Source organism: Taudactylus pleione, unplaced genomic scaffold (genome assembly GCF_031769625.1).
Source record: "Taudactylus pleione unplaced genomic scaffold, aTauple2 ptg000454l, whole genome shotgun sequence".
Classification (NCBI taxonomy): Eukaryota; Metazoa; Chordata; class Amphibia; order Anura; family Myobatrachidae; genus Taudactylus; species Taudactylus pleione.
The window spans coordinates 10,620,062-10,647,045 of NW_028284856.1; the positions used below are offsets into that span (position 1 = coordinate 10,620,062).

Sequence of the window (26,984 nt, forward strand, 5' to 3'; positions counted from 1 at the left end):
ATCAGCCCTTGCAGGGGCCTGGAATGGAACGGAGCATATAGCACCATGTCAAATGTGGACACCATTGATCCCAGAACCAGCATCGCCGAGTGGACTGACACCCAGCAACTGAGACGACATCCACGTACATACAGCTGTGGCGTGGAGATCTTTTCTGGAGTTAGAAAGATTCTCTGCTGGTGAGAGTCCGGAAGGGCTCCCAAATGAACCATCCTCTGTGAGGGAATTAGGGAGGACTTTTTCCAATTGATTAACCACCCATGTGGTTGTAGACAAGCAACAGTCAGTTGCAGATGGTAGTGAAGCACTTCTGGAGAACTCTCCAACAAGAAGAGGTCGTCCAGATATGGCAGGAGCCGGATACCCTGACTCCGCAAATGGGCTGCCATGATGGCCATAATTTTGGTAAATATCCTTGGAGCCGTGGATACACCAAAGGGGCAGAGCCTGAAACTGGAAGTGTTGTTGTAGTACAGCAAACCGCAGATAATGCTGGTGAAGAGTTATGGGAACATGACGGTATGCATCCTGAATGTCCAGCATGATGGATCTTAAGGTTTCCATCCTGAAGCTGGGCACACGAACTTGTTCAGAGCTTTAGAGGTTGAGGATAGGCCAATGAGACCCATTCGGTTTTTGAACCAGAAAGTGTAGAATCGTAACCAGTCCCTCATTGAGACTGTACCAGTTCCACTATTACCCCTGCTTGCAGCAACGACTGTATGGCTTTCTGGATCTGCAAGGCCTTGGATTTGTCTGAAGGAGGGCCTGTGCAGAAAAACTGGTGGGGAGGCCTTCAGAGAAATGAGGGCATACCCCTGAGAGACCACTTGTCTTACCCAAGCATCCTTGGTGGTTTGACACCAATACTGGGTGAACTGAAGTAGTCAGCCTCCCAACGGGTTTATCCTCCAGCCTGGAGGCCAGGCATCTTGTGCTCCAGGGCTTGTTTCTTAAGCTTGGCAGTTTTCTTGGAAAGGACTGCCCTTTAGAGCCTTTCGTCCTCAAGGGAAAGCTAAAAGGAGGAACTAGGAGCAGATGCTGAAGGCAGAAATGCAGATTTTGATTTGGCCAACGTGTAAATCTTGCCCAGGTCTGGACCAAACAAAATCTCCCCATTATAGGGTAAGGCCTCCAGGCCTTTCTTAGAATAAGCATCTGCGTTCCAATATCTTAACCACAGGGAACGGCAAACAGACACTGCCACAGCCCTGAATGGCAGTAGACTAGCATCCAGAGCGGCCTCACAAATAAATGACACCTGATCCTCTGGACATTTCGAGGAGTCCTCAAGTGTATCGGCCCAACTCTCTATAGCCTTAGCTACCCAGGAGATAGCCATGGGCTGGCAGCAGCTCCTTCAGGCAAGTTTCCACCTTCCTAGCCGTAGGATCCTTTAAAGGAAGAGATGGAAGGCATAGGTAATTGTGCACTCTTTATTAGCGGTGTAATGTGTGAATCCACCAAAGGGGAGAGGGGTAGAAGATTCCCACTTTTTACAATGAGCCTCTGGAAACAGGTAACAGGTCAAATGTTTGAGGTTGATACCTCTTACCAGGAGTTTGCCAGGCATCCGCCATGTGATCCACCAGCTGATCCGACAGATAGAATACAGTCGAAAACTGCAGTATATAATCTGCTAGATTGTGACAAAAGTACAGGAATGTGTCAATTACCCTTGTCAGACATGTCTGCGGGGTAAATGACACACAATAGCACACTGTTTTCAAAGCAACCACGAGTATATTATATTAAATACTAACAGGTAGCAGCATACTGGTCCTGTCTTATGCTTATGGAAGCTGCAAGAACCCTTTGCCAATATATGACAGTGCAGCACACAAAAGTATGTGACAGACCTCAGATCTATTGAATTAGTATATATATGAAGTCAGGTATGGGCTACCTTAACACCTGTATTAGGGCAGAACAGAGAAAAGGTATAGTCTTAATTTGACAGATGTCACAATGCAGAACGACGCTGAAAAAATGGCACTAAACAACTACACAGACGCAGTGTCTGGTAGGAAATAGCGCTAAATAAGCTGAGAGGTATGCATGGGGGGACTGGACCACACGCTGTCCTGGGAGAACTGTGACTGCACGCTTAGAAAATGGCCACCAGAGAACTCAGAGGGGGCGTGTCTGGAGGAGAGCAACTCAGGGAAGCCAGACCACAGTGGAAAAGCGCACTGCGGGGGAGGAGCCGCTTAGAAAGGGAAGCTGCCTCCCCTGGCTGGTTATTAACCCCTAGGACACTGGTTCCCGCTCCAAAGGGGCAAGGGAGGAGCAGCCCAGGGAACACCAAGACCGCAGTGGAATGGCACCCTGGACTGGGGGAGGGGCTAGAGGGAGAACACCTTCTCTCCTTGCTGACATTAACCACCGGTCACCTCCCTACATATGCCATGCTCCAATATGTTGATGCCCCGGTGGTCTAGTGGAGTCGTGGGTGCACCAGTGTCCACATCAGGGGCTCCGCCTTACCTGTCCCCTGAATTCCAGGCTGCAGTCTGGGGTCCGAGGAGCCTGCTAGCTAGTCCCGCCGGGAGTAGCTAGCACAGGCTTGGAGTCATGGCGCCTCGGAGGGGTGATAGCACAGACATCCGGAGGACAGTCGGGTGCTGCTTGCCCATTATAGCAAAAAAATAGAAATAAATTAAACCATAAAACAAAAGCTTGGGCTGCTTAAAGCAGCACCGTTATAATGGTGGTGCAGCTCCTGCCAGACACCAACGAAACTAAAGTGCCCTCAGGCTGTGGACGGGTTATAGGGGGAAGGAATGGAGCATCATGGAATTGAAAAGCTTTGCTGTTGGTCTCCGGTACTCCAGGTCCCACCTACACCCCAATGTCTCGCTGTGGAGCCCTATGGACCCTGAATAAGAAATATGCATAGCATACAACTCTGCCCCAATGTTAGCAGAAGTTTGGCAGGTTATATTAGCAGTGACATGTAACTGGATGGATGGTGTGACCAACAAAAATAAAACCAAAGATGTTGGTGAGTGCAGATTTCTCCCATAACTACAGCTAGACAATACAATGTTCCATGTGAAGCCTAAATGTGAACATTTAAACTATTTAATAGGATGTATATGAACCTATATTTTTTGATTCCTATCAACATACTTGAGTGCCATTATAAATTTAAGATGCAAGTGTGTTGAAGTTTACTCAATAATTACATTTAGGGATTCAAAACTATTTAACATTTAGAATTTTATTAATACAGTGCGACATGTTAACATACATGAAGCATGTACATAGTCTTCAACTGCACTAACTGCAAAATGTTAGTGGACAGAAACCAAGGAAATGTAGCATGATATATTCAGTTATTCAGAGAACTACAACAGGTAAATTAAGGCCATGTAAAAGAGTTGAATGCACAAACACAAATCAATAATTTATCTACTGGAACCAGGTCTATAAATAGAGTGACAAATTTTAATGACCAAACAACCACACCTCTGCGGGCATTTCAAGTCTATACAGAAGCATGTGTATAAGAAATTAGCATGCTGTTGACTCACATTTATACACAAATGAATTGTGTGAATAAGCTGGGATTCTAGGACCAAAGCTTAACAAGAACAGTTACATACATTTTTCAATAGTTTCCATTGATAAATATATTAAGTGAGAGGAGGGATATTAAAACAGGTAGATGGTAGGTGCACTGGGTTAAGAGTCTGTGTTAGCCTTTACAAAACAAACATAGGTTCATTGAATTTCAGTACTGTAGAAGCCTAATATACATTGCTCTGTATTTTCACATCTTCAGGACAGAATTGAATGCGTGCAGAGTGGCTCTCAAGCCCCCCCAAAATGCACTGCATTGTCATCTCCTTCTTCCAGCATCAAGTTGTTGGTGCAATAACAAAAAGTAAACCTTCACTGGACTGGCCTAAGAGGTCTGGCACTGAACGCCACCTCTTGGGTGGGCATGGTCATCATCATCATCATGGTATGCTTCACCATTGTAATGTGATCGCCTCTGCTGTGATGGATCAAAGTCCATAAGCTCAACTTGCTCAATATCTTCAGACTCTTCAATGACTTTTCTTGATGGTAGGAGCTTTTCTAACAAAGGAAGTTTATCTGGTGAAATGAAGCCACTAGAAGGAAAGTTAACCTGCAAGAAAAAAAAAAAAAAACACACATAAAACACTATACATCTGAACAGACTTGGGGAAAAAAAAAAACAGACCCAACCTGGCTTCCTCCAGGTGGTCTGCCCACCCTCTCTTGCTTTATTAACCTAGCCTGATGAAAAAATAGGTTTGAGTGAAGCACATGCCACCATAAATATAGACTTGAGCGACCTCAGTATTTCTTTCAGTGCTACCCAAGGATAGCAGCATTAGGACTAGGAATTGTGGTAGTATTGGATAACGAAGCTATAGGGATATTATCTACATTAGAAGATTTCCATCTTGCCTGTCTGAACATGGGAGCAGGTGACTGCAACCAGCAAGAGACCTGAAATTAGTTTATTTTTTTAATAAACAGAGCTGTGTCTGAGACCTTTGACTACTTGCCGTCTTGAACATGCAGTACCAGTATGTTCTACTCTTCCCATTCCCTGAAAATTATCAGTATCGTCCTCAAACGAGGCAGGTTTGTATCAGACTCAAATGGACACTTATCTACACCATGAAAGAGGTCCAAAGAAGAAGCGTCCCTGGACTAAAGGACTGTTGGAATCTGCTGTTTCTGGGTCCAGGATTTAGAGAAAATAAAAAAAATATATTTTATAGAGCGGAGGAGACCTGCACCAAATAAGACATACCCTGAATCTCAACAGGCTAGTCTGTTTCTGCTGGAGAGAAACCTCAAGTTTACTGCTCCTGTGTGGTACTGGGGAGTGGAAAGCGTTGCTCCAAACAACTCCCGGTGGGAGGAGCCCAGGAGGTCTCTCCTGGAAATGGTGTCAGGGAATAGAGATTGTCTATGTTGGACAATGATCTTCCCAACCACTGCAGAATGGGGGAATTGCCCAGACACAGTCTAGATGTATGGGCCTTAAATCTTCCTCCCAAGAAGCCTTTAATTTACCAAGGGAGTGTGTCCGACTCAGTCAGGCACTATAAAAAGTAGGCCGTCAAGTTAACAATCGCCCCTTTAAATACCTATTTCACAGTTCACTATTCGATAAATACAAGCCCCTTCAATTCCACTCACTAGTTACAGATCTGGATACTAAATTATGCCATTACAAGTGAGGACTTTTTTAGTATTAAAAATTGTACTCACTTATCGATTGGATAACAGCAATGAGCTTGTTAAGTAAGGACTTTGTACTTACTTGGAAGTCAACAATAAGGCGTCCTTTTTCATATGGCCTGCGATAGATTGGCATGCCCTCATTCAAAACACATTTAATATCTCCGTGTTTAACAATCTGACCTGCAAGTTAAAAACACATTATTAAGCATAAACCTGAAAATATTACAAAGAATTTCTGATACACTGTGCATAGCTAGCTATGCAGGAACAGAGCAGTCGACCGCTGATGAGCCCAGGTACTGGGGGTGTGGCCAAATCTGAGTCACGCCACCTCCAAAAACACACTTTTCTCTGCCCACCACCACTAGTTCCATAGGATGTGGCACTGCAACCGCACTGTTCTAAAGGTGTGTCCAGCAGTAGTGGGAGTGATCACCAACCTGGGCACCGATTGGGCCCCTCCAAACTGCCCAGGAATGTAGTAAAGTACTTTCTTCCCTTTCTGCACCTTTAAGAGTTTATACAAGAAAATAAATGTGCTTAATCCTATTCTAACCAAAAGGTTTTGCTTTGTGTAACCCTTAGTAAAACAGGGTCTGAATCTGGGTTATGTGTTACAAACTGTATCACTACACCCCCAATAGCTTTGTTTAGAGAAAAACATTAACACTTTCTGCATGGATTGCTTGGTGGTTTCTCTTCAGAAGGAAGGTCACACCTAAAGTGTTAGAAACATTTAGAAAGTCATTGCTATCCATTATGGGCCACGTAAACACCACATCTGGCAACCACTAACTGGTATGTGTGGGAGACCCCCCATAGTCATCCTTCAGTGCCAATCAATTTCCCTTATCCTTTTTCCTCAGCCTCATGGAAGTTTTGAATGTTTCAAACCTCTCACTATTATCAAGAACAATGGCTATGCTTTTAGCTTAATAAGATTCTCCACCTTGCATTTTTACTTTGCAATGCTTGTACTCTCCAATCACGTTTATTGTAGTGCATCACCTTACAATGTAGTACATGTGTTTATTTACGGATGACATGCTTTAATAAAAAGATGTTCTAAAAAAAAAATAAAAAAAAAAATTGCCCGCACACCAGTTTAAAAAGGTCTCCCAGTTAGCATAAACTAGAATTAGATTCATAATCCACTAACCAGGGTGAGATGTAATAATTATTGTCCTGGAGTCCAATGTCACTATGGGTTTCTGAAACCCGCACAAAGCCTCCACAAGCTCTATTTCCATATGTATCAGAAGGTCTTCCCCTCTCCTGCAATACAGTAAAAAAATTATATATATAAGTGCTTTGCTTCTTAAAATATTCCTAAAAAATGCAATGGCAGTCACCCAATTAAGCTTGCGCTATACCTTGTAAATACAGCATGGTCCTTCTGGTCCAATACAATGATAATGTCCCCTGGCTCAAGTCCTGGTTCCTGGTCTCCTTCGCCAGTGAATGTGATTTTCTGACCATCCTTCATTCCTGTTGTAATATGCTTTTTTATTATTCATTGCAATTTAAGGGAGAAATTAAAGACCAGCAGCACTCTATGGGAAATTTACAGAATTACACCTTATAGAAAAAAAGAAAATCCCCACTAATTTAGGAATAGACATATGAACTGAATTCAGACATGGGAGATAGGATATTAGGTAAGAATAAACAATCAATATATTAAAATCTTGAGTTGTCATTGGTTTCCTCAGGTGCCACCTAGTCATATCCCTGTAGAATCCTTTATGACAAAAACCTCTGCATAACAGCATAACAAAATAGATCTGCTCCAAATGAGAATTATTAAAGGCCTATAAAACAAAGATCCAACATTTGCTTTCAGGATTCTGGAGAGGTTTTACATTTTACTTTAATCTTAACTTAACAAACCTTTGTCAATATGAACTTCAAGAATCTTCTTCTCTCTGACAATCTTTCGGCCATTGCAACTCTTACACCGGTCCTTTGAACTAATTCTCTCCCCCTGTCCTTGGCACTCTGGGCATACAGACTGAATCTGCTGTACCATCCCTGGTCCAATTTGATGAATTCTAATCTGCATACCAGAACCTCTGCAGTTTGGGCAGCATTCCACAGCTCCTTTTCTTCCACCACGGCCTTAAAAAGAAAAACACAATAAAGAAATTCAGCTACACAACATTAATACTACACTTATGTGACCCTGTACATTTTGCATCTGGTGAGACCTTCAGTAGATGCTGTAAGTGGCTAAACCCTGTCTAATTGGGAAATGCCAGCACAATAATGAATGGGCGCCCAAAATATTTGAGTTACTACATTGGGCGGCCATTTAATTGTCGCGGCACCCAAAACTATTTTTTGCCTTCCCTCCCAGAGTTCATTATTTTTGGGTTGTCTTTCATGATCTGCTTGAGTCATTGCACACCAGATACAGAGTTTCATTGTGTTCAAAATGTGGTGTAAGTTTAGCAGTTACAATGGGATTCAAAAAGGTAGAACAACAACATTTCTGCCTTAGTGTAAGACAGGTCTCCAAACTCCACCATTACAGTCCACATTTTAAGGATATCAATGCTTCAGCACAGGTGACTCACTTCAAATATGGAGGTTTTCAAACAGCACTGTACCCAATCTCCCGACTGTGGCTATTAACAGCAGTTGTGTGCATCAAAGCCAAGAAGAGTTTGTTTGGTACCTGGCTCCATTATTTGTACTGTGTGTACATGGTCTCTACTTGCTGGTTCAGGTAAGGGGGCAAATTTGATACTGCATGTCAGACTATGCATGTGCTGGAGGCCATTTGCCTTCAGTTTCCTTGTCTGGTAATTTGTGGTGAATGTAGCCCATAGGCTACAATGGCAACCTCAATCTAAAGACAAAATTTATGACTGGCGCCAAACTCTGGAATGCTTGGCATTCAGGATCTTTGTAAATTCTAAATTTTAAGGGGGCTGCTTTTGCAGTTGAAATTGGAGGACGGCAGCAGGCTGGATGTCTGCTGCAATCCTCACTAAACACATCCCCAGGATGCTTAATATTTGCGATTACCACTGAAAACACTCCACAAATATGACCATAAGAAGGGTTTAATTAGGAACAAGATTGTGCTGTGACACGATTTCACAAACATGATCTTAGCAAATAAAAGTCAGAACCTCATTTAATTCAGTTACAAAAAGGTCATTCAATCTCAAATCAGCACTGATTTTACATCAGCAGCTCTGATTGTGATAAAATTTGATACATGGGGAACATCTATGTAGTCTAAGAAAAATACAAAATATGAAATATCATGCAGAATGCAAAATATGGCTAAGTAAAGTTTTCAAGAATCTGTCAAAACCACACAACCTGCATATTTTCAAACCTTCATAGCAGCTCTCCTAAGAGGTGGGAGTGGTGTCATTTTACTGTGTTTTTATGCCCTTTCCTATGATTACAACACAATAGGCTTTATAAGGAAAAACTTTTTCCAAATTCAAACTGAAATTTTTGATCATGATTAACTCAAGAAGTGCATTAACAAAAAAGTTGAAAAAAATTCTGGAATTAGTCTATACAAATGTTAAACGTTTGTCAAAATTTAAAAGTGGGAGGATAATTAGTTCATAGTTAAAAATTATTTAAAGCAAGGTAGTTTAGTCAAAAAAGCCAGGTGTATTACAAGTAGTAATAGGCAATAGATTTGATAGCTTCATTGGTTTAATTATATAAAACAAGTTGAATAGAAATACTTGACATTGTATTAGTCAGTCAACAATGTTAGCTGAAGATAGTTTGACAAAGCCTCAGTGGTGTTTAAAGTGTCATCAGGAGACATGACAAATTCTTCCAGTTGGAGCTAAAGGGTCAACTTTGCATAAGACATCTATTAGAGGTATCCATAGTACATCAGGCTTCCTTGGATAGAAGAATGATGGTGAAGGTCCAGCTGGATGAAGGAAGGTCACTTAATTAGTCTTCATCTTCATTCTTGACCATCACATAAGCAAGCCACCATTTCTTGTTATACACAACGGATAAGGGAGGGGCTGGGCTGCACATCCTAATATTAAACATTATAATAGGTGCTACCATTCTGAGACCTGTAGTTCTACAGCAAAAAAGAAAGGGGGAGGAGCAGGGGCACACTATAAGTACCAAGAATACTAATGATCAAAATATCTATAATAGACTAATAATTAACATGGTTTTAAATGTAAGGTTTCTTAGTAAATATTTGGCCAAAGATGTTTGCCCACCTGCCACGTCACAGCAAACCTCATATAGGCGAGTCCCTACCATCTCTAACACTAGTGCTTATAGTGTGCACCTGCTCCTCCCCCTTTCTTTTTTGATGTAGAACTACAGGTCTCAGCATGGTAGCACCCATTATGTTTAATATTAGGATGTGCAACCCAGCCCCTCCCTTTTCGTGTGTGTGTATTTAAGGTACATTCTGAAGGTGAGACCCCTTCTTTGGGCTAGCACTCTTCCTACCTGCCCCAGGTGATTTTAATTGGTATGGGTCCTTGCATTGCAGTACACACATCTAATGGGCCCTATGATAGGCAAGTCCTAGATAAATTAGTGTGTCAGTATTAGAGATGTTAAGAGACCAACCTATATAAAGGTTCGCCGTAACGTGGCAGGTGGGCAAACATCTTTGGCCAAACATGTACTAAGAAACCTTACATTTAAAACCATGTTAATTATTACAGTATTATAGATATTTTGATCATTCGTATTCTTAGTGCTTATAGTGTGCCCCTGCTCCTCCCCCTTTCTTTTTGCTATACACAACGGATAGCCATTTGTTTGTGGCAACTAGTTTAAATGTTTGACTCTATAGTCTTCTTGCGTTGTGAACGTCAAATTAATTCAAAATATATTTTCTACTGCTCATTCATAAAGTTAGAATGATGTGAGGATTTGAGTCTCATATGGACGTTGTAGGCTGGCTGTAGCTGCCAGTCTCTTGACTGAACCGCCAACTCCATCACAGGTGCATTAGCCATGCGCTGTGGCTGAAAAATGACACTGCCTCAACATCGAAGTCTAGCTTGTGACAACACAAGATTGTGAAGTTTTTCTTGCACAGACATGCTACAAACTGTCCTGCAATACTGAGCATGATTCCAGACCATTGATTCATGAGAACAAGGATTCGTGAGCATGATTCATAAACAATGAATTGACATTATTGAAGATCATTATTTTCTTGCAAGTATTATTCATTGTTTTTAGTTTAGTCATATAGGAAATTATTAGGCCTACAATATTTGAATTTTTGTAAATTCTCTTAATAACTTTTAGTCAATATCTACATGTGAGAATATATAAGACAATTACTATTTGACAATCTCTACATGTGAATATATAATATCTATATTATATATTCTCACATGTAGATATTGACAAAAAGTACTTAATATTTGAATTAAAAGTAAATTCGAGTGTTGTGCTAATTTTAGTTGTTCCATCATATAATTGGACTTAAAAGTAGGCCCTGATTTTTTTCAAACATAGTGCCTACTCCTGTTTAAAATTATTTTTAATTATGAACCCATTATCTTTAAAAATTTTTAAAACCATGTAACATTAGTATAGACTAGTTCCAGAAATTATTTGAACTTTGAGATCAGCAGGATCAAAAAGCGCAGTTTGAATTTGGAAAAAGTATTTCCTCACAAAGCCTAGCTTAATTAGGAGAGCTGGTATGGCAATTTGAAAATATGCTGGTTGTGTTTTTTAACAGATTTGTGAACATATACTAAAATATATATATTTTTTTGTATGTGTGTAACAAAATCTGAGCTGGTGAGGTAAAAATTTAACAAAAAAAAAAAAAAAAAAAAGTGTGTTGAATGGCTCAAAAGTCACCTCATGCGTGTCAACTAATATTTTCATAGCAATTTGTTTGTTGTGGGAGGGATTATTTACAAACCAGTGTTCACCATAGCAAGTGACCAGGATAACAGCCTATGGCAGTGGTTCCCAATCCAGGGAGCCCTAAGTGTATCAGAACTTTTTTCACAGCAAAAGTGTCTAAGAAATTTGAGAAAAACAGGATTTTTTTTAAGCTTTTCTTTTCCATGGAGGACACTGGAGTACTCTGGGGTATATGAGGTGGTTTGAGGAGCCTTGGGCACTTTTCAAAAAACAAAAAATGCAGCGCAGGCTCCTTCCCTTTTAGAACACTGGCCAACAGCACCTGTCCTTAGCTTACAAAGTCAAGGATAGAGGCAAAGGAGAGGAAATAGAACCAACATCATGCCAGCGGGGCACCAATACAAAAACGGTTGTTTGGATTACTTGTTCCCAACACAAAGGCAGAGGGTTTCCCCAATGAAAGTAAAATACTTTTAAAAGCTCCAAAAATCCTGTTTCCCTTTTCATTCCATGGGGGACACCAGCATACTCTGGGGACATCTCAAAGCTTTCCTCACGGGAGGGAACGCTTGTAAGCTACACAAAAGCACCCTACACCTAATGCAAACATCCTAGGATGCAATAGTCTCAAATTATTTAAGAATTAAATGAAGCTATGTACTGAAGACCAGGTAGCTGCCCTTCAAAGTTGTTCAGCGGAAGCCCTGAGCCCCAACAGACCTAATAGAATAGGCTCTGTCAGGTACAGGCTTGACTGATTACAGCTGTAACCCATCAGGCAATTGTTCGCTTATAGGCCAGCCAGCCTCTCTTTTGGAAGTCGAATAGAACAAAATTGTCAGTGACATTGTTCTTTGTCCCCTGAATATAAATTTGTAAAGCTCCCACAACATCCAAGTTGTGAAGTAGTGCATCTGTGTTTGACTGAATTTCCTGTGGTAAAGGAATTACTATTTCCTGTGAAAGCGAGAAAGGACCTTAGGTTGGAATGAGAGTAGTTTTTGCAGTACAGCCTGATCTTCATGGAAAGCAGCAAGATCGTAGACCTAGCTCTGAAATCCTCCTAGCTGAAGATATTGCTAAAAGGAAATCAGTCTTTAGTGATAGAAATTTGCAGTCATGCCGAGTGCTTTTCTGCAGGCGTAGGATGTTGGGGTACCCAAATTTTACCTTTGGGTTTATTACTGCAAGGTGCAGTGAATTGGTTTTTAGCAAAGTGCTGGTTCCTAGATCTACCCTGGGGAGCAAAAGGAACAAAAGATGGATTGCAAACCTTTGGGGCCAACAATGGCGTAAGAAAATAAGTTTTTGTCACTACAGCCGAAGCCATTTTCTCGAGTTCGGGTCTGAAAAGGACCTCCCCCCAAATCGAAGCGACTTTAAGGTCTTCTTTGATTCAGACACTAATGCCAAGCCTATGGCTGCTTCACCGAAAATTTGTGGAGGAATCCCAAACAGCCAACAAGTGAGAAATTCGGATCTAGGTTTCTGTGTGCGCTTATTTACACAGACTGATGCAAAAATAGATCTAAGATGCACCAGCAGCAGTGAAAACTGACATTAAAATTGTTTCTATCAGTACGGTCCACTGGAGAAGACTCCCACCTAGATCTGTCTTGAGCAGGTCGAGGACTGCCTGAGATTACCCATTGAAAAAAACAGACTGCTCAGTGTAGATTCTGAATCTGTGCATTTAGTACTATTCCCAGTGATATTAGATATAGGATTACTATAAAACTCAAAATATCCACTGCTATTTGTGTAAGAAAAGTGAACCAAGATGTTTAATGATTATGGGTTACTTCCTCCTCGTAATCTTAATTAACCACTTAACTGGCGATTTTTCCAGCAAAACCGGTCAGAAATTCCATGGTCCGCAGAAAAGTCCGGGTAGTCAGAAGAAATCCGTTCTGCACATGTGTAGAACACATTTGCTCTTCAAAAAAACAGCCGGATGGTGCAGTCGCAGCTTGTCATTTGAAGTACACCTGGCTGCGTTTGCATCAAAACTGACCACGTCAGTTAAGTGGTTAAAGAATTAATGCTAGAGGGTGACCTAAGAGTCTGAAATTCTAACTCTGCAAAACAGCTACTACTGCCAGGTAAAGCTTGTTACACAGATTCAGTGTCTGTTCCCTTTAACAGAACTTGTTTTCTGATATAATCTGCACCAGATTCAGATCTCTAAAAGCTGGTTACACACTGATAGATATATCAGCCGTTCCACTGAAAGGGCAATATATCCATAGTGTATCGCCAGGTGTGTACAGCGGATGAGTCTGTGAGCGACATCTTTAACAGACACATCCGATCTGTGCAGCACAGCAGATAACCGATATATCTGAAAGCCGCTCCGAACCGCTCATCTCTACTGATTTTGCGACTAATTATATAGAAAAAAAATAAAAATCCTTGTTCAAATATCAGAACCTGAAACAGTACCTACTGACTCACCACTTTTTGTAACTGCAAACTAGTCTGCCTTTCCTCAATGATCCACTGTTTTCATAATATTTCAGAAAAAAATTCAACAGCCTCTCCCCCCCTATTGTGGGATCCTGGTACCACTGTTTGATAGATATGTTGCTTCCTGGATTGCTGGAGTTAAAACATTGTGTGCGTTTACGGATATAGCAATTAATAGATTTTTCTGAAATCATGGCCTTTTCAATTAGAAAAATTTGAGTTATTGTAAAAAAAAACGTACCTTTGTTAACTCTTTCTTCGAAGTCCATAGGGTCCACAGGGAGACTTTGGGGGTGTAGGTGGTGGTTCAGAAATCCGGGCACCAAGCAGTTAAAGCTTTTCAGTTCACAGGATGCACTGGTTCACTCTCCCTATACCCCGCCCCCGAAGTACCTCTGGAGAACCCCCTAACAGCAGGAGGTCGTCCAGGTATGGCAGCAGCCGGACACCCTGACTCCGCAGATGGGTCACCATGATAGCCATAACTTTGGTAAATACCCGTGGAAACGTGGACAGGACAAAGGGCAGAACCCGAAACTTGTAGTGTTGCTGTAGTATAGCAAACCTGAGATAACGCTGGTGAGAGGGGGCGTTATAGGAACATGTAGGTATGCATCCTGAATATCCAGAGATACCATAAAATCCACAGGTGGTATGATGGAGCGTAGAGTTTCCATCCTGAACCTGGGCACCCTGAGGAATTTGTTCAGGGATTTGAGGTTGAGGATAGGCCGATGAGATCCATTCGGCTTCTGAACCAGAAAGAGTAGAATAACCAGTCCCTCGTTTAGATAGCAGGACTGGCACAATACCCCTGCTTGCAGCAAGGACTGTATGGCATCTGGATCTGTAAGGCCTTGTTCGTGTCAGGAGGGCCTGACCCAAGCATCCATGGTGGTTTGACACCAGCACTGGGCGAACTGAAGAAGTCAGTCTCCCACTCTAGGATCCTGCGGGTTTAGCCTCTGGTTTAGGGACATGGCGTCTTGTGTTCCAGGCCTGCTTCTTAGGTTTGGCGGCCTTCTTGGAAGCTGACAGTCTAGGAAAAGGACTGTCCTTTGGGCTTTCCTTGGAGACGATAGGACCTAAAGGAGGATGTTTGAGGCTTTGAAGAAGCAGATGCTGAAGACAGAAACGCAGATTTCGATGCTGCCAACGTATCAAAGGTCTGGGACCAACAAGATCTCCCCATTGTAGGGTAAGCCTTGCAGGTCTTTCTTAGAACCAGCATCTGTCCTCCATGAGCGCAGCCAGAGTACGGTGAGCAGAAACGGCCGCGGCCAAAACTCTGGAGGTCAGTAGACTGGCATCCAGAGCAGCCTCTCCAATATATGCAGCTGCAAATGTGACCCACCAATGACACCTGACCCCCAGGAGCTTCTGAGGGAAAGGAGTTCTCTAGTGCATTGATCCAGCTCTCTATAGCTACCCATGAAATAGCCAAGGACGGTCAGACAACAGCCCCTGAAAGATATGGAGTTCAGGCAAGTTTCCACTTTCCTATCCGTAGTATCCTTTAAGGAAGAAATGGAAGGCATAGGTAAAGTAGCAATTTTAATTAAACGTGTAACATGAGAATCCTCCGCAGGGGGAGATTCCCATTTTTTACAATGAGCCCCATAAAATGGATAAGATGAGGCCAAACATCTTTGAGGTTGATACCCCTTACCAGGCGATTGCCAGGCAGTCGTGTTCAACTAGCTGATCTGACAGAGCAACTTCTGCAGAAGTCACCGTTATTCTTTTAACCACTTGCCTGGCATGGTCTTATCAGATACGACTATACCAGACTGGGCTTTCCCTGACATGGTCGTATCTGATACGACCAGTCAGAAAAGCTCTATGGGCAGCTGCTGGAAAATCATTTTCTAGCAGCCGCCAATCACAGAGGGAACTCCTGGTCCCTCTGCACACTTTGCCCCTCCCCGTGGGCCGATCACTGCAGTGATCGGCCAGCCCAGCGCCGGTGAACCCACCACCCCCCCGGCGGCTGCCGAGAGGACAGGTTAGAGAAGACAGCGCTGTCCTTCTCTCCCTCCTCCGGCAGTTAGCAGCAGCCTAGCGGCTGCTGACAGGGCAGAGACGGCAGCACTGTCCTTCTCTCCCTACTCCGGCTAGCAGCAGCGGCTGCTGACAGGGAAGAGAAGGCAGCACTAACAGCGCTGTCCTTCTCTCCCTCCAACTCCGGCTAGCAGCAGCCGCCGGGCAGGGAAGGTAGCGCTGTCCTTCCCTCACTCCACCCCCGCTATCAGCAGCCTCTTCCCCATTGATAACCCCACCCCCATGAATAAATCAGAGCCCTGGCCATATATACATATATCTATACACACACACACACACACACACGTATGTATGTATACACATATATACACACACACACGTATATAGATGGCAGCCCCCAACCGATGTTAACCGATGTTTCTATCGATGGCCAACAGTACTATAGAGCATAAAAATTGCCACTTTTATGGTATACAGCGCTTAAATTTTTTTTTTTTTTTTAAATGTTGTAAGTTTTAAAAAGCTGTTCCTGACCTAATTCAATCAAAAAAAAACAAAAACAAAAAAACAAAAAACAATTTCGGAGCGGTTTTTGAAGAGAAAATTCGTCAATTAAGTGGTTAAACAGAGGCTGCTTTGATTGAGTGGCTGGCTCGTTATCCTCTATTACCAAGACAGATCTGAAAGCTCGCACCAATGCAGGAATATTAATTTTTGACAGAGTCTCCACCTCCTGCAGAGGGGAGTCGGGGTTAGAGACATCAACAACCTCTCCGTCATCTGATGACATCTCAGACTCAGAGCTGTGTGGGCTGTGATGACACAGTACTTTAACTGGCTTTAGGGGTATCTCACCCTGCAACATGGTCTGAAGGGCAGTAGAGGAAGCAGCCAGGCTCTGCACTGATGTAGAAAAAAAAAAGTCTACCCATGGAGGAGGCACAGGAGGAGTCTGCATAATATGTTGTGGTAATCCTTGTGAGGGAATAACGGTCTGCTGTGGTAACCCCATAGGGGGAAATACAGCCAGAACCTCTAAGCGGCCCGCAATGGAGGCCAGAATCTGAGAAAAGGCAGCGCAAGGGGGCTCCTGTACCGGTGTACCCCCAGTTTGAGGTGCCTGGTGGATTATAACACCTCACACAATCCATCCCGAACCATATCCTCCTCACTTAAACCTGCAGCACATAATCTGCAAGATAGCAGAATGGGTGCAGAAGTGGGCTCGTTACCTTTGTCAGGCATATCTGTAAAGTAATAAACACACAATATGGCACTGGGTATAATGCAACCACCAGTAGGTATCCTATAGTAGGAGGGCAATACACTGGTCCTGTCTGATGCTTCGGTAAGCTGCAGGAGCTCACAGCCTAAATATGGCACAGTGCACCACACAACCGTATGTGACAAGCCTCACAAATATTTCTATAAATGTGAGGTATAGGAACCACCCTAACTACTCCTGTATTAGGGCAGAATCAGAGAAAAGGTATAGATATATGCTGACAGCAGAATAAAAAAAAAAAAAAAAAACACGACAGCGCTAGCTTAAGTCACATACAATGCAGAAATAAAAACTGTAAATTGGCACTACAGTAAACTACACAGACTCAGTGTCTGGTAGGCTAAAGCACTACATACACTAACTCCAGTGAGGTATGTAGGGGGACTGGACCTTGCGTTACCCTGAAAGAGCTGCGACTGTACCACTGAAAGAAAATGGCCGCTGGAGACCTTAGAGTGAGCGACTTCAGAAAAGAACAGCTCAGAGAAACGAGACCTGAGCTGAGGAGAGGAGCCGCTTTAAAGTTTAATGGGAAGCTATCTCCCCTTGCTCATTGTTTAACCCCCGGGACGCTGGTTCCCGTACCATTTGTCCCTGGTGGTCTAGTGGATCGCGGTGGCTGGAGCCGGCTTCCACACAGCACCTCCGGTCTGTCCTTTGAGACTCGAGGTATGACTGCCAAAGTGCACCTTACCTGTTCCCTTAACATCCGGCTGCAGTCTGGGACCTTCCACAGGGCTGGCTAGCAGGGATCCCGGGATGCCCGCCGAGATCCCCAGCCTTAAGTGGCATCGCAGCCTGGAGGGCTGAGGGTGCGGCAGCACAGACGTCCTATGGACAGTCTGCTGCTGCACGCTCAAAGTAGTAAAAAGTAAACTAAAGAAATAATCAAATACAAAGCTTTAGCCCCGTGTAATGGTGACCCAACTCCGGCCGGGCACCAATGAAACTAAGGAGGTGCCTTTGACTCGGGGGCGGGTATAGGGAGAGTGAACCAGTGCATCCTGGGAGCTAAAAAGATTTAACTGTGTGGTGCCCGTATTCCTGATCCACCAACTACACCCCCTGTGGAGCCTATGGAAACTGAAGACGAAAATACCGTTTTAAAGGCATAAGCAATTCTCAAGACACCCAAACAGCTCAGGTTTTAGAGAAATCCATGGTTAAATCAAATTGACTAAGGTACTAATTAAGTCACCGGTGGTCAAACATGAACATCCCTAAAACTTCGACTGTTAAAGTGCCTTGAGGACTGAGTTTGGGAACCTCTGGTTTAAGGCTTATTTTATGACAAATATGGAGAGTTTCCTTTAAGGATTGTCAAGGCATAAAAAGTTATTGCCTTTAAATGGACTAAGCTTTGTCACTGAAGTTTCTCCTTTGTAAATTTTTAGCGCAAAGGTTCCCAAACTCCGCCATTACAGTGCAGGTTTTAAGGATATCCATGCTTGAGCACAGGTGACTTAATTAGCACCTCAGTCAATTTGATTTAGCCATCTGGGCTCAAACATGGACTAATGGCAGAGTTTGGGAAGCGCTGCTTTAGCCAGTTATGCCAACTAACTTTATTCAGCTGGAGCATCTGCCACGAACTACACCACTTTCTACGGCAAAGCCAACAAATTTGCACTTATTCTTTAAATGACTGATCATCTTTTTCAGCTGCTTGCAACAGAGGTACAACTAATATTGTGCTTGTATATAGGTATAGATGCCTCTCAGATTCTTTAAAGCCCATTCCACTGTCTTGTCCATGGGATAATGATTAACCGCCCCTTCTTTACTTTAGTACTTTTTCCTCAGGCCTCATTTTTGCTACTGGGATTTGCTCATTTCATTTAGTTTGCATTTGAACAGCAATATATCGCAAGCATGTCGGCGGGTGTGTACCTCCGATATGTCTAAAGCTGGCCATACACGCTACAATTATCGGCGCAATAAGTCAGATATCCGCGGATCGCCCCGATAATTGTAGCATGTGTGCAGACGACCGAGGGTTAAATATTGGTCGGTTGGGCATGCGGGATTGTCCAGCGATATTTATGAGGTAAACTGTTGGCTGCATCGGGCAGTTTGTGCCCAGCCTTGGCCGACAGACATTTCCTGTGTTCCTTCCCATGGAAGGAACAGGGAAATGTCTCCCCCCCCGGAGGCGGAGCTCAGATGTCAGGGCTAATACAGATATCTCAGTGTATGCCATGGACATCTGCAGCTGACATGCTGCCAGATAAAATGTCTGTCGGTTTGACAGGCAATTTATCTGGACGTGTATGCCCAGCTTAAATGACAGTTCACAGACACATGGCAGATATATTGGCGCATCTGACGACCACCCGTACACTGGCTGTAGGAAATGACGTCACAACTGGGCAGGCAAATCCAAATGCCCGCCCAGCTACGACGCCAGGACAACATGTTGAGCGGCAAGTGTGTATACTTACTTGAATCTGCTGTTCAGTCGACCGTCAAGTCGACCTAGTGTTCGCCAGCTTTAGTTTTTGTTATGTGGGGGATACACAATCACCTAATTGTTATAACTGGACACCCTTTTCCAACTCCTTATGTCAATAGAAACCCCCCCACCAGTCACAAAAAAGTTTTCCTTGTGAAATTAAACCCCCCAGTGTCCATAGGTCCTCCCCCTCCCACAGACAGTACTCAGAAGCATGTCACAGTGGGACTAATCAAACCCCCTGCTGATATCTATACAGAGTGAATTGTGCTCATTGACAATGGACCTGATTCAGAGCCGGACGCTCTGACCAGAGCGCTCGCTCTGAATCAGGGCCCACCTACATTAATATGGAGCGTCCTCCTGGAAGCTCGTATAGCTGTGGGTCACCACCCACAGCATATACGAGCGTGCAGGATGATGGTCGCGATGGTCTTGACCATCGCGACCATCGAAACTGCGAGCAAAAGCCTGCGGTTGAGTTTTTCAACCGCAAGGCCAGGAGTGATTTTGGCTCTATCAGAGCCAAAATCACTCCCACTGACATCACTAGTGATGGCAGTGGGGTCGGCTTCAGACGGTAGGCGTTCCCTTGGGAACGCCTCCGTCTGGCAGGCACGCCCACCAAAGGGGGCGTGCTGTCAGTCAACATCGACAGCACGCCCCCTTTGATGAGACACTCCGAGCTAAGGAAAGTCCTTCGCTCGTCGCGTCTCGCGCATGCGCACGACGGAGCTCCCTCAGTCGTGCGCAGTGCAGATCATCGACCCACTTGCGAGCGGGCCTGAATGAGGGCCAATGATTGAACTCCTGATTTTACTAACCTAGCTTAGCAATAACTGCAGTGCTACTCTCTAGCAGCATACAATCCATTACTATTTGTTTTCTTTATGACAAGCACATCCGTATGCAAATAAAATATTTCACCATTTTGCTACAAGGAACACCAAGCAGCTAGGCTTACACCTTACTGGCTGTTAGTCTTGCAGCTTTACCTTAAGCACTTTCTACATAGTCTATTTAGAAACTATTCACTGTCCATTACTAGTGTATATAGTATGGCTCCTCTTATCACTACATACCTTCACATTTGTCACAGATCGTATTCTTCTGTAATGCCAATTTTCTTGTTGCACCATTATAAAGGTCTTCCAGTGATACAGACAGCTGATGGACTACATTTTTACCTACAAACAATAGCAAAAAAAAAAAATTAGCACAGCAATTTAGCCAACAGGTTTAGTTTTATGAATTAAAGAGAATTGTAATTCATGTTGAGGCACACATTACCTCTTCGTTCCCTCTGCATCCTTCCTCCTCCACCAAAGAACATATCAAATATGTCCATTGGTGATCCAAAGCCGCTGCATCCCGTGCCTCCCTCTTTTATGGCCTGCTCACCACCCTTGTCATACAAGTCTCTCTTCTTGGCATCAGACAGTACTTCATAGGCTTGGGAAATCTGTTTGAACTGTAACAAAGAACACAGCATAGATTTGTGGAGAGAAACATCTACAAATTTGGAGAAAGTACTTAAACTGACCCAAACATGTTATCAAGTATCAGCTTTCAGATTTCATACCTTGCACCGTTTAGCCTTATAGGAGCAGTTTTAAACTAGGTTACCATATTTCACAGTAATTATCAGATGACTACACAAAGCATTTGAAATCTAAAAAAAAAAACAATAGAAAACAATTATATATTTTTTTTATTTGACATATAGACATTAACTCAGTTTACTACTAACTAACAAATTGGGCTTAGCGAAGCCTGGCACATTAATCTGCTTATTAGTTTCTAGAAATCATGAGCACTGGTTTACTCTTTGTTCTGTTTAGTTGGAAATATTAATTTAGGTACTTAAAAAAAATGTAATACTTTTTTTTTCATCAAATGCAATACATGAAGGCAGTTTAGGTGATAGTCAGATGTGGTCCTGTAGGCAATTTAACTATACTTAAAAAAAACAAACAAACAAAAAAAAAAAAAACATGCCATCTTGTTCTATAAGAAGTTAAATACAATCCAGCAGAAAAACCATGGAGCAAATTAACATACCTTTTCACCTTCATTAGGATTCTTATCTGGGTGGTACTTCAAAGCAAGCTTTCTGTAGGCTTTTTTCAGTTCTTCCTGGGTGGCATTTGGTTTTACTCCCAAAGTGTCATAATATCCAGTTTCTACAACCATTTTTCAAAACGGAGTCAGATGGGACAGAGGTTTCAAAATTTTACTGTAAAACAAAAAGAAAGAATCGAACTGTAAACCAATGGAGCATAAATAACCTGATGGCTTTCATTAGTTAGGAGCAATGTTGTCCAAATGATTGAATCCTTTACATCGAGCTATTACCCTAGCTACAGCCCTAGAGGATGATCACTGGACAAAGCAAAATTGTGAAAGGCACAGTGTGGCTAAGAAGTTACCATTCCTGATTCACAGGTTCGATTCCGACTAGGACCCTATCAGAGATAACATGACTTCTAATTAGCATTAGGCCTTGTCAGACACCCACTTTGCCAACAGGAGAATAAAATAAAGCCATGCATATAACACAAGGCTAAGGTGCTGCTCTTTAAGGGGAGGTATCCAATTCTTTTCGCCCGCGACTGAAAAACAATTGAATATCGCACCCTGATCTCCCGTCACTTTAGACAGGAGATAGGGTGCAATAAAACAATTACATTCACCCATAAGAATGGTTAAGCTGTGAAATATATCATGAGGCGATGATGGCAAATTCACTATAAAACCCTCCACAGATTAGATGCTTTTCTTAAAAGCAATGGTATAAAGAGTTATTAGTAAAGGACATCTAAGGGTTGATGGAGTCTGGGAATTGATTATTCATTTTTGGGGTCAAGGCTTCCCTTTGCCATCCCCTTTGAAACTAAATTATGTACAGTTAAAGGATTTCATTTTACTTTCCCCTCAATCAGCACAATTCTAGTTTATGAAGGGATGAATGAAGCCTGATAGACTTGTTTTTTCAACCTTACTTGCAAGCAAAAAATATGGTAGTTGCTCAATCAGCTTAATGACATACTACAGGTGCTTGTAAAGGGCGGGGTTTACACTGAACTACAGAAAAAAGGAATTTGCCCTCCAGCACACTGCAGCTAAATCAAGAATACTTGAATCCTACATAATAGAAATTCAGAGGTACTGGTTACATACATTTGCAAATATATGAGCGTCCCTAACATTAAGGAGTTCACGTCCGAGAAGCAAGGCACCCCAAAAAATTCCAGCCAAGGACCATCCCCAGGACATCACATGAAAAGGGGAAAAAAAGGTGACAGTGAAGTGTAAAGGATAGATGTGCAAAGATAAATCAGTAAGTGTTAATGAAATGTAAAATAATTAAAATGACAAATATACACATGATTAGATAAGTGAAAAAATATTCTATGTGAATTAAGTGGTGATCCCATGAGAAAGGTCCAGCCAGAACAACCCCGGGGGCCCCACTCCCAAACGCTCACCCCAAAATAATTATTGCTACATAATAGTAGCACCCACTCTGGGTCATATAATTACAAATTGGTGTACTGCATGATAACAGTACATGTATGAGCTGAGAGCTAACTTACCTTGGAGGTACCCTAAAAGACCTCCACATCGCACTATAAGGATCAGCACCTCCTCCTAATGCTGACTCCCTTCATGCCTCCTTACTGCAAGCAAAAAATATGGTAGTTGCTCAATCAGCTTAATGACATACTACAGGTGCTTGTAAAGGGCGGGGTTTACACTGAACTACAGAAAAAAGGAATTTGCCCTCCAGCACACTGCAGCTAAATCAAGAATACTTGAATCCTCCATAATAATAGAAATTCAGAGGTATTGGTTACATACATTTGCAAATATATGACAAACATTAAGGGGTTCACGTCCGAGAAGCAAGGCACCCCAAAAAATTCCAGCCAAGGACCATCCCCAAGGCATCACACGAAATGTGGTGCTGCTATTATGTAGCAATAATTATTTTGGGGTAAGCGTTTGGCAGTGGGGCTCCCGGGGTTGTTCTGGCTGGACCTCTCATGGCATCACCACTTAATTCACATAGAATATTTTCTCACTTCTCTAATCATTTGTGTATTATTTATGTCATTTCAATTCTTTTACATTTCATATCATTATGTAGGATTCAAGTATTTTTGATTTAGCTGCAGTGTGCTGGAGGGCAAATTCCTTTTTTCTGTAGTTATAAAAAAAACCTGTCCGTAACCTATGTGAACAGTTACAGATGCCTGTATTTCCCACAAGCAAATATAAACCTTGGAGCTTGACAAGTCAGCATTGGCACAGCAAGAATTACATAGTTAAACATTGCCCATTTCTATTCCACTAAAAGTATCATTCAAGGTACTCATCAGGTCAATAACTGCTAGTCTAATTGTATAGTCGTTCTTATGCTGCCCATCCACTAGGCGATTATACCTAGCGATTGAGCGATAACGACAGTCGTTATCGCTCGGTAATCACCCGCAAATCGGGCAGTAAAAGGTTAAAAACGGCCAGCGATGCGTGCGTCCGCTGGTCTTTTTTTAACATCAATCACATGTTCAGGGATGATTGATCTGCATACACCGAACGTCTGAACGTTCAGTGTATGCAGTTCACCCCGTGGAAGACGACAGTATCGTAATCGTGCCGTCGTCCCCCGCATCGTTAAATGGATGGCATGCCTTATGGAGCATACACCCGGTCAGATTTGTCAGATCAACGATTTGTTGAACGATTTGACCAACGATTTGAACTATGAACGATTTTTGACTGCATTAAAATGAATGGAATCGTCCAAATCTGACTGCAAACACATCAGATGTCAGATAGCGTTTTCCCGCCAATCGAAGACGCGCTTTGTTCAGACATGTCAGATTTTCCTTCAGATATGAACGATTTTTTAAATAGTTATCGTTCAGATCTGAAGAAAAATCTGACCGTGTGTATGCACCATTAAACGGAGTTTTGCAGAATCCCAGTATTCTTTCAATGGGAGTGTCAGGAGTTTGGGAGATGAAAACACATCAACAGAGGAAAAAATGTAATTGTGGTTCTAGATTCACATGTACTAATTTAATGCATGACTTTACACTGACTGTATGCAGACAATCCACCAATGCTTCACTCCAGAACATTATATCATCTTTAAAGAATCATCAGCTAAAGTTCAGTACATTACTACATTTTATTTATAGGGTGCCACAAGTGGTCCGCAGCACCATATATACAGGAAAGGGTACACAGAACATTACATTACAATACAGTAGCCAATTTATAAACAGAGCACAATTAACAATTAGCAACACAATTCTCCATACACAATACAGCTGGGAAAGTGAAGGCTGTCATAGAAGTGCTAGAGAAGAAGGCTGAGAGACAGTGGGGAGGATCTCGATCTCTCCGGACCTAGAGAAAGGGTACTCTGGCGCGTCCCCTTTTCATCACTTTGGGGGGCGTGACCAACACTTATGAACATGCCGGGTTGCCCCGAATCGGTCAGGTCTCTGAATAGATGCCAGGCGCATTCGCACAGCATCCATTCACCGGCAGTAATCGCTTTACTGCAATTTTTCCCACCCGCGGGACACTGCAGTTCCCAGATGGGGAGGCTGTTTTAGCGGGGCACCCCCAACTGGGGGAGGCCACCCCGCTAAAACAGCCTTGCGGGAACACTAAATATATATATAGCCTGACACCCGCACAATGTCAATTGATGTAATGTGTGCAGTTTCACTGGAATTGCTAGATAATATATACACATATATATATACACACACACACATATTGGGTTAGTGTACCCCTATGTCTAAACTTTTACCAACTCCTCAAATGCATGACAAAAAGTTCCCTTAACAATCACCTGTCAGTCAGCAGGGCCTGCTATAGACAGTTTCTGTATGTCTACATTTGTGAATGCTTGGTCATAGATAAGTGGACAGCATTAGTTTGAAGTGGAAATAAGAGGCACAACCAATTTAAGTAACATAACTGAGGCAGCTCAAGACAACTCTGCATTTACTTCCTTTAAGGTACCAGAAACGTTTAGGCCATCTCTGGAAGGCGATGGGATATGTACTAGTACATCAGTAAGCTGTGTAGTGTGTTCTACGGTGCCATATACAAAGATCCTGATAGCTACTGTTGCCTTAAGGTGCCTACACACTTGGCGATGTACTCACGATCCGACATTGTGCCCGTTTTCCCCTTGAACGCTCCCTGGCAGTCGTGGGCACAATTTGGTGTTAAAAACTGTCCAATGTGACAAATGATCTATCGTACCACCTAACTATTCCAGTACATCCTGACAGATTGTCAGATCTGCCCTACAGCACGGCATATCTGAAGACGCGATGCACGACCTGCGGGGTCTGGCACAGTGATCGTGAGTGGACACTCACAATTTGGGCATATTTTACACGATTTGTCGTCACGATGCTTCGGATTCAGGCAAATCATGTAAAATATCGCTAAGTTTGTACCTTCAATGAGTGAGCTCAGACGTCACTCATAGCAGAGGGGAGGATGTAGGGGGCACTGCCATCTTAGAACTAAAGAACTTGGTGGCCTATCAATGAGTTTTATCATAGGCAACAAGTGATAAAACTTGTTGCCTATGATAATGGTGCTCCAGTCAATCAGCTCCTAACTCATGTGTTTGAAAAATTACAGCTGGGAGCCGATTGGCTGGAGCACCATTTATCATATCACTCATTGCATATGATAAAACATGTCAAAAAATAGGCCCCTTTGTTTCCAAGCTGGGTCACATGCAGGGGTGCCAGAGGTTGATGGTCCAGGGCCAAATCAAATTACTTATGGTCATTGTGACTGGTAGTTACCAGCACTGGTTTTGCCGATCATAACATACATGGACAAACAGAGCACAACCCTGTCCACCACCACATAAATGAACCTAAAGATGCCATGAAAAATATACGGATATTCTGGGTGCCCGGGATTGAAAGAAGGTTTGGGAACCACTGACTTATCCCATAACAACAACCGGCTACACTGGTGTCAGCGGAGATACGTATTATACTCACCCCGCCACTCATATACCCACTCCTCCTGGCGTAGGGGGCCGAGACTGCGGTGGGTGATGTCAGATAGTAAGTGGTAGGCTCCCTGGTGGGATGTACTTCTGGTGTTCTATGCCCACCACCCCATGGAAACACTGCGACAAGAGCCTAACGCAGGAACGCCCGGGAGGTGTGTGAGGGGCTTAGAACAAGGGTCTCGGGAGCTTGAGGGGTGGGAAAGGGGGTCACGCCTGAGCATTGGGAAAAGACTCCCTACACCACATTATACATCCCAGCAACAGAGCCCGGTACTGGGGAGGCCGGAGACACGGTCACAAAGGCGGGTGAGTAGCCGCTGGGTGCCGGGGATACAGCACACAACGTCGGGCCCACAGCGCAGACGGCGGAATAACACACACGGCGATGTACAGAAAGAGATTAGCTGCACTGCTGTCACCTACTAATGGCGGCCGCACTCACCTCGCGTTGCGATGAGATGCTATGTACCCGGCGCTCGATAGCTGGCCCGCTGCTGCCTCACCCTCAACAACAGCTTCTGGAAAGATCGAACGTAAGAGCCGCATCCGGGACCTTATGTAAAGTGAGGGGCGGGGTTTTTAGACCTGTGATGTCACTTCTCCGGAACCGGCTCTTGCTGGGGAGC

At 43.2% G+C, this 26,984-nt stretch overlaps 1 protein-coding gene across 1 annotated transcript; it reads right to left on the bottom strand.

Moving 5' to 3' along the window:
• Positions 1-3,205: 3,205 nt before the first annotated feature.
• On the bottom strand, positions 3,206-26,943 carry DNAJA1 (DnaJ heat shock protein family (Hsp40) member A1). Its single transcript, XM_088448379.1, has 9 exons — positions 26,801-26,943; positions 21,351-21,525; positions 20,580-20,760; positions 20,372-20,476; positions 7,123-7,350; positions 6,606-6,720; positions 6,392-6,507; positions 5,312-5,412; positions 3,206-4,138 (listed from the first exon to the last, which is right to left on the bottom strand). Exons 2-9 carry the CDS (start codon positions 21,480-21,482, stop codon positions 3,911-3,913), a joined length of 1,206 nt encoding a protein of 401 aa, XP_088304505.1. The 5' UTR covers positions 21,483-21,525; positions 26,801-26,943; the 3' UTR covers positions 3,206-3,910.
• Positions 26,944-26,984: the final 41 nt, after the last annotated feature.

Coding starts and splice junctions, on each gene's coding strand:
- DNAJA1 (XM_088448379.1), bottom strand. CDS start 21,482: ATGGTTGTAGAAACTGGATATTATGACACTTTGGGAGTAAAACCAAAT. Junction 20,761..21,350: donor ATCCTAATGAAGGTGAAAAG/GTATGTTAATTT, acceptor TCTTTGTTACAG/TTCAAACAGATTTCCCAAGC. Junction 4,139..5,311: donor GCCTTATTGTTGACTTCCAA/GTAAGTACAAAG, acceptor TTTTTCTTGCAG/GTTAACTTTCCTTCTAGTGG.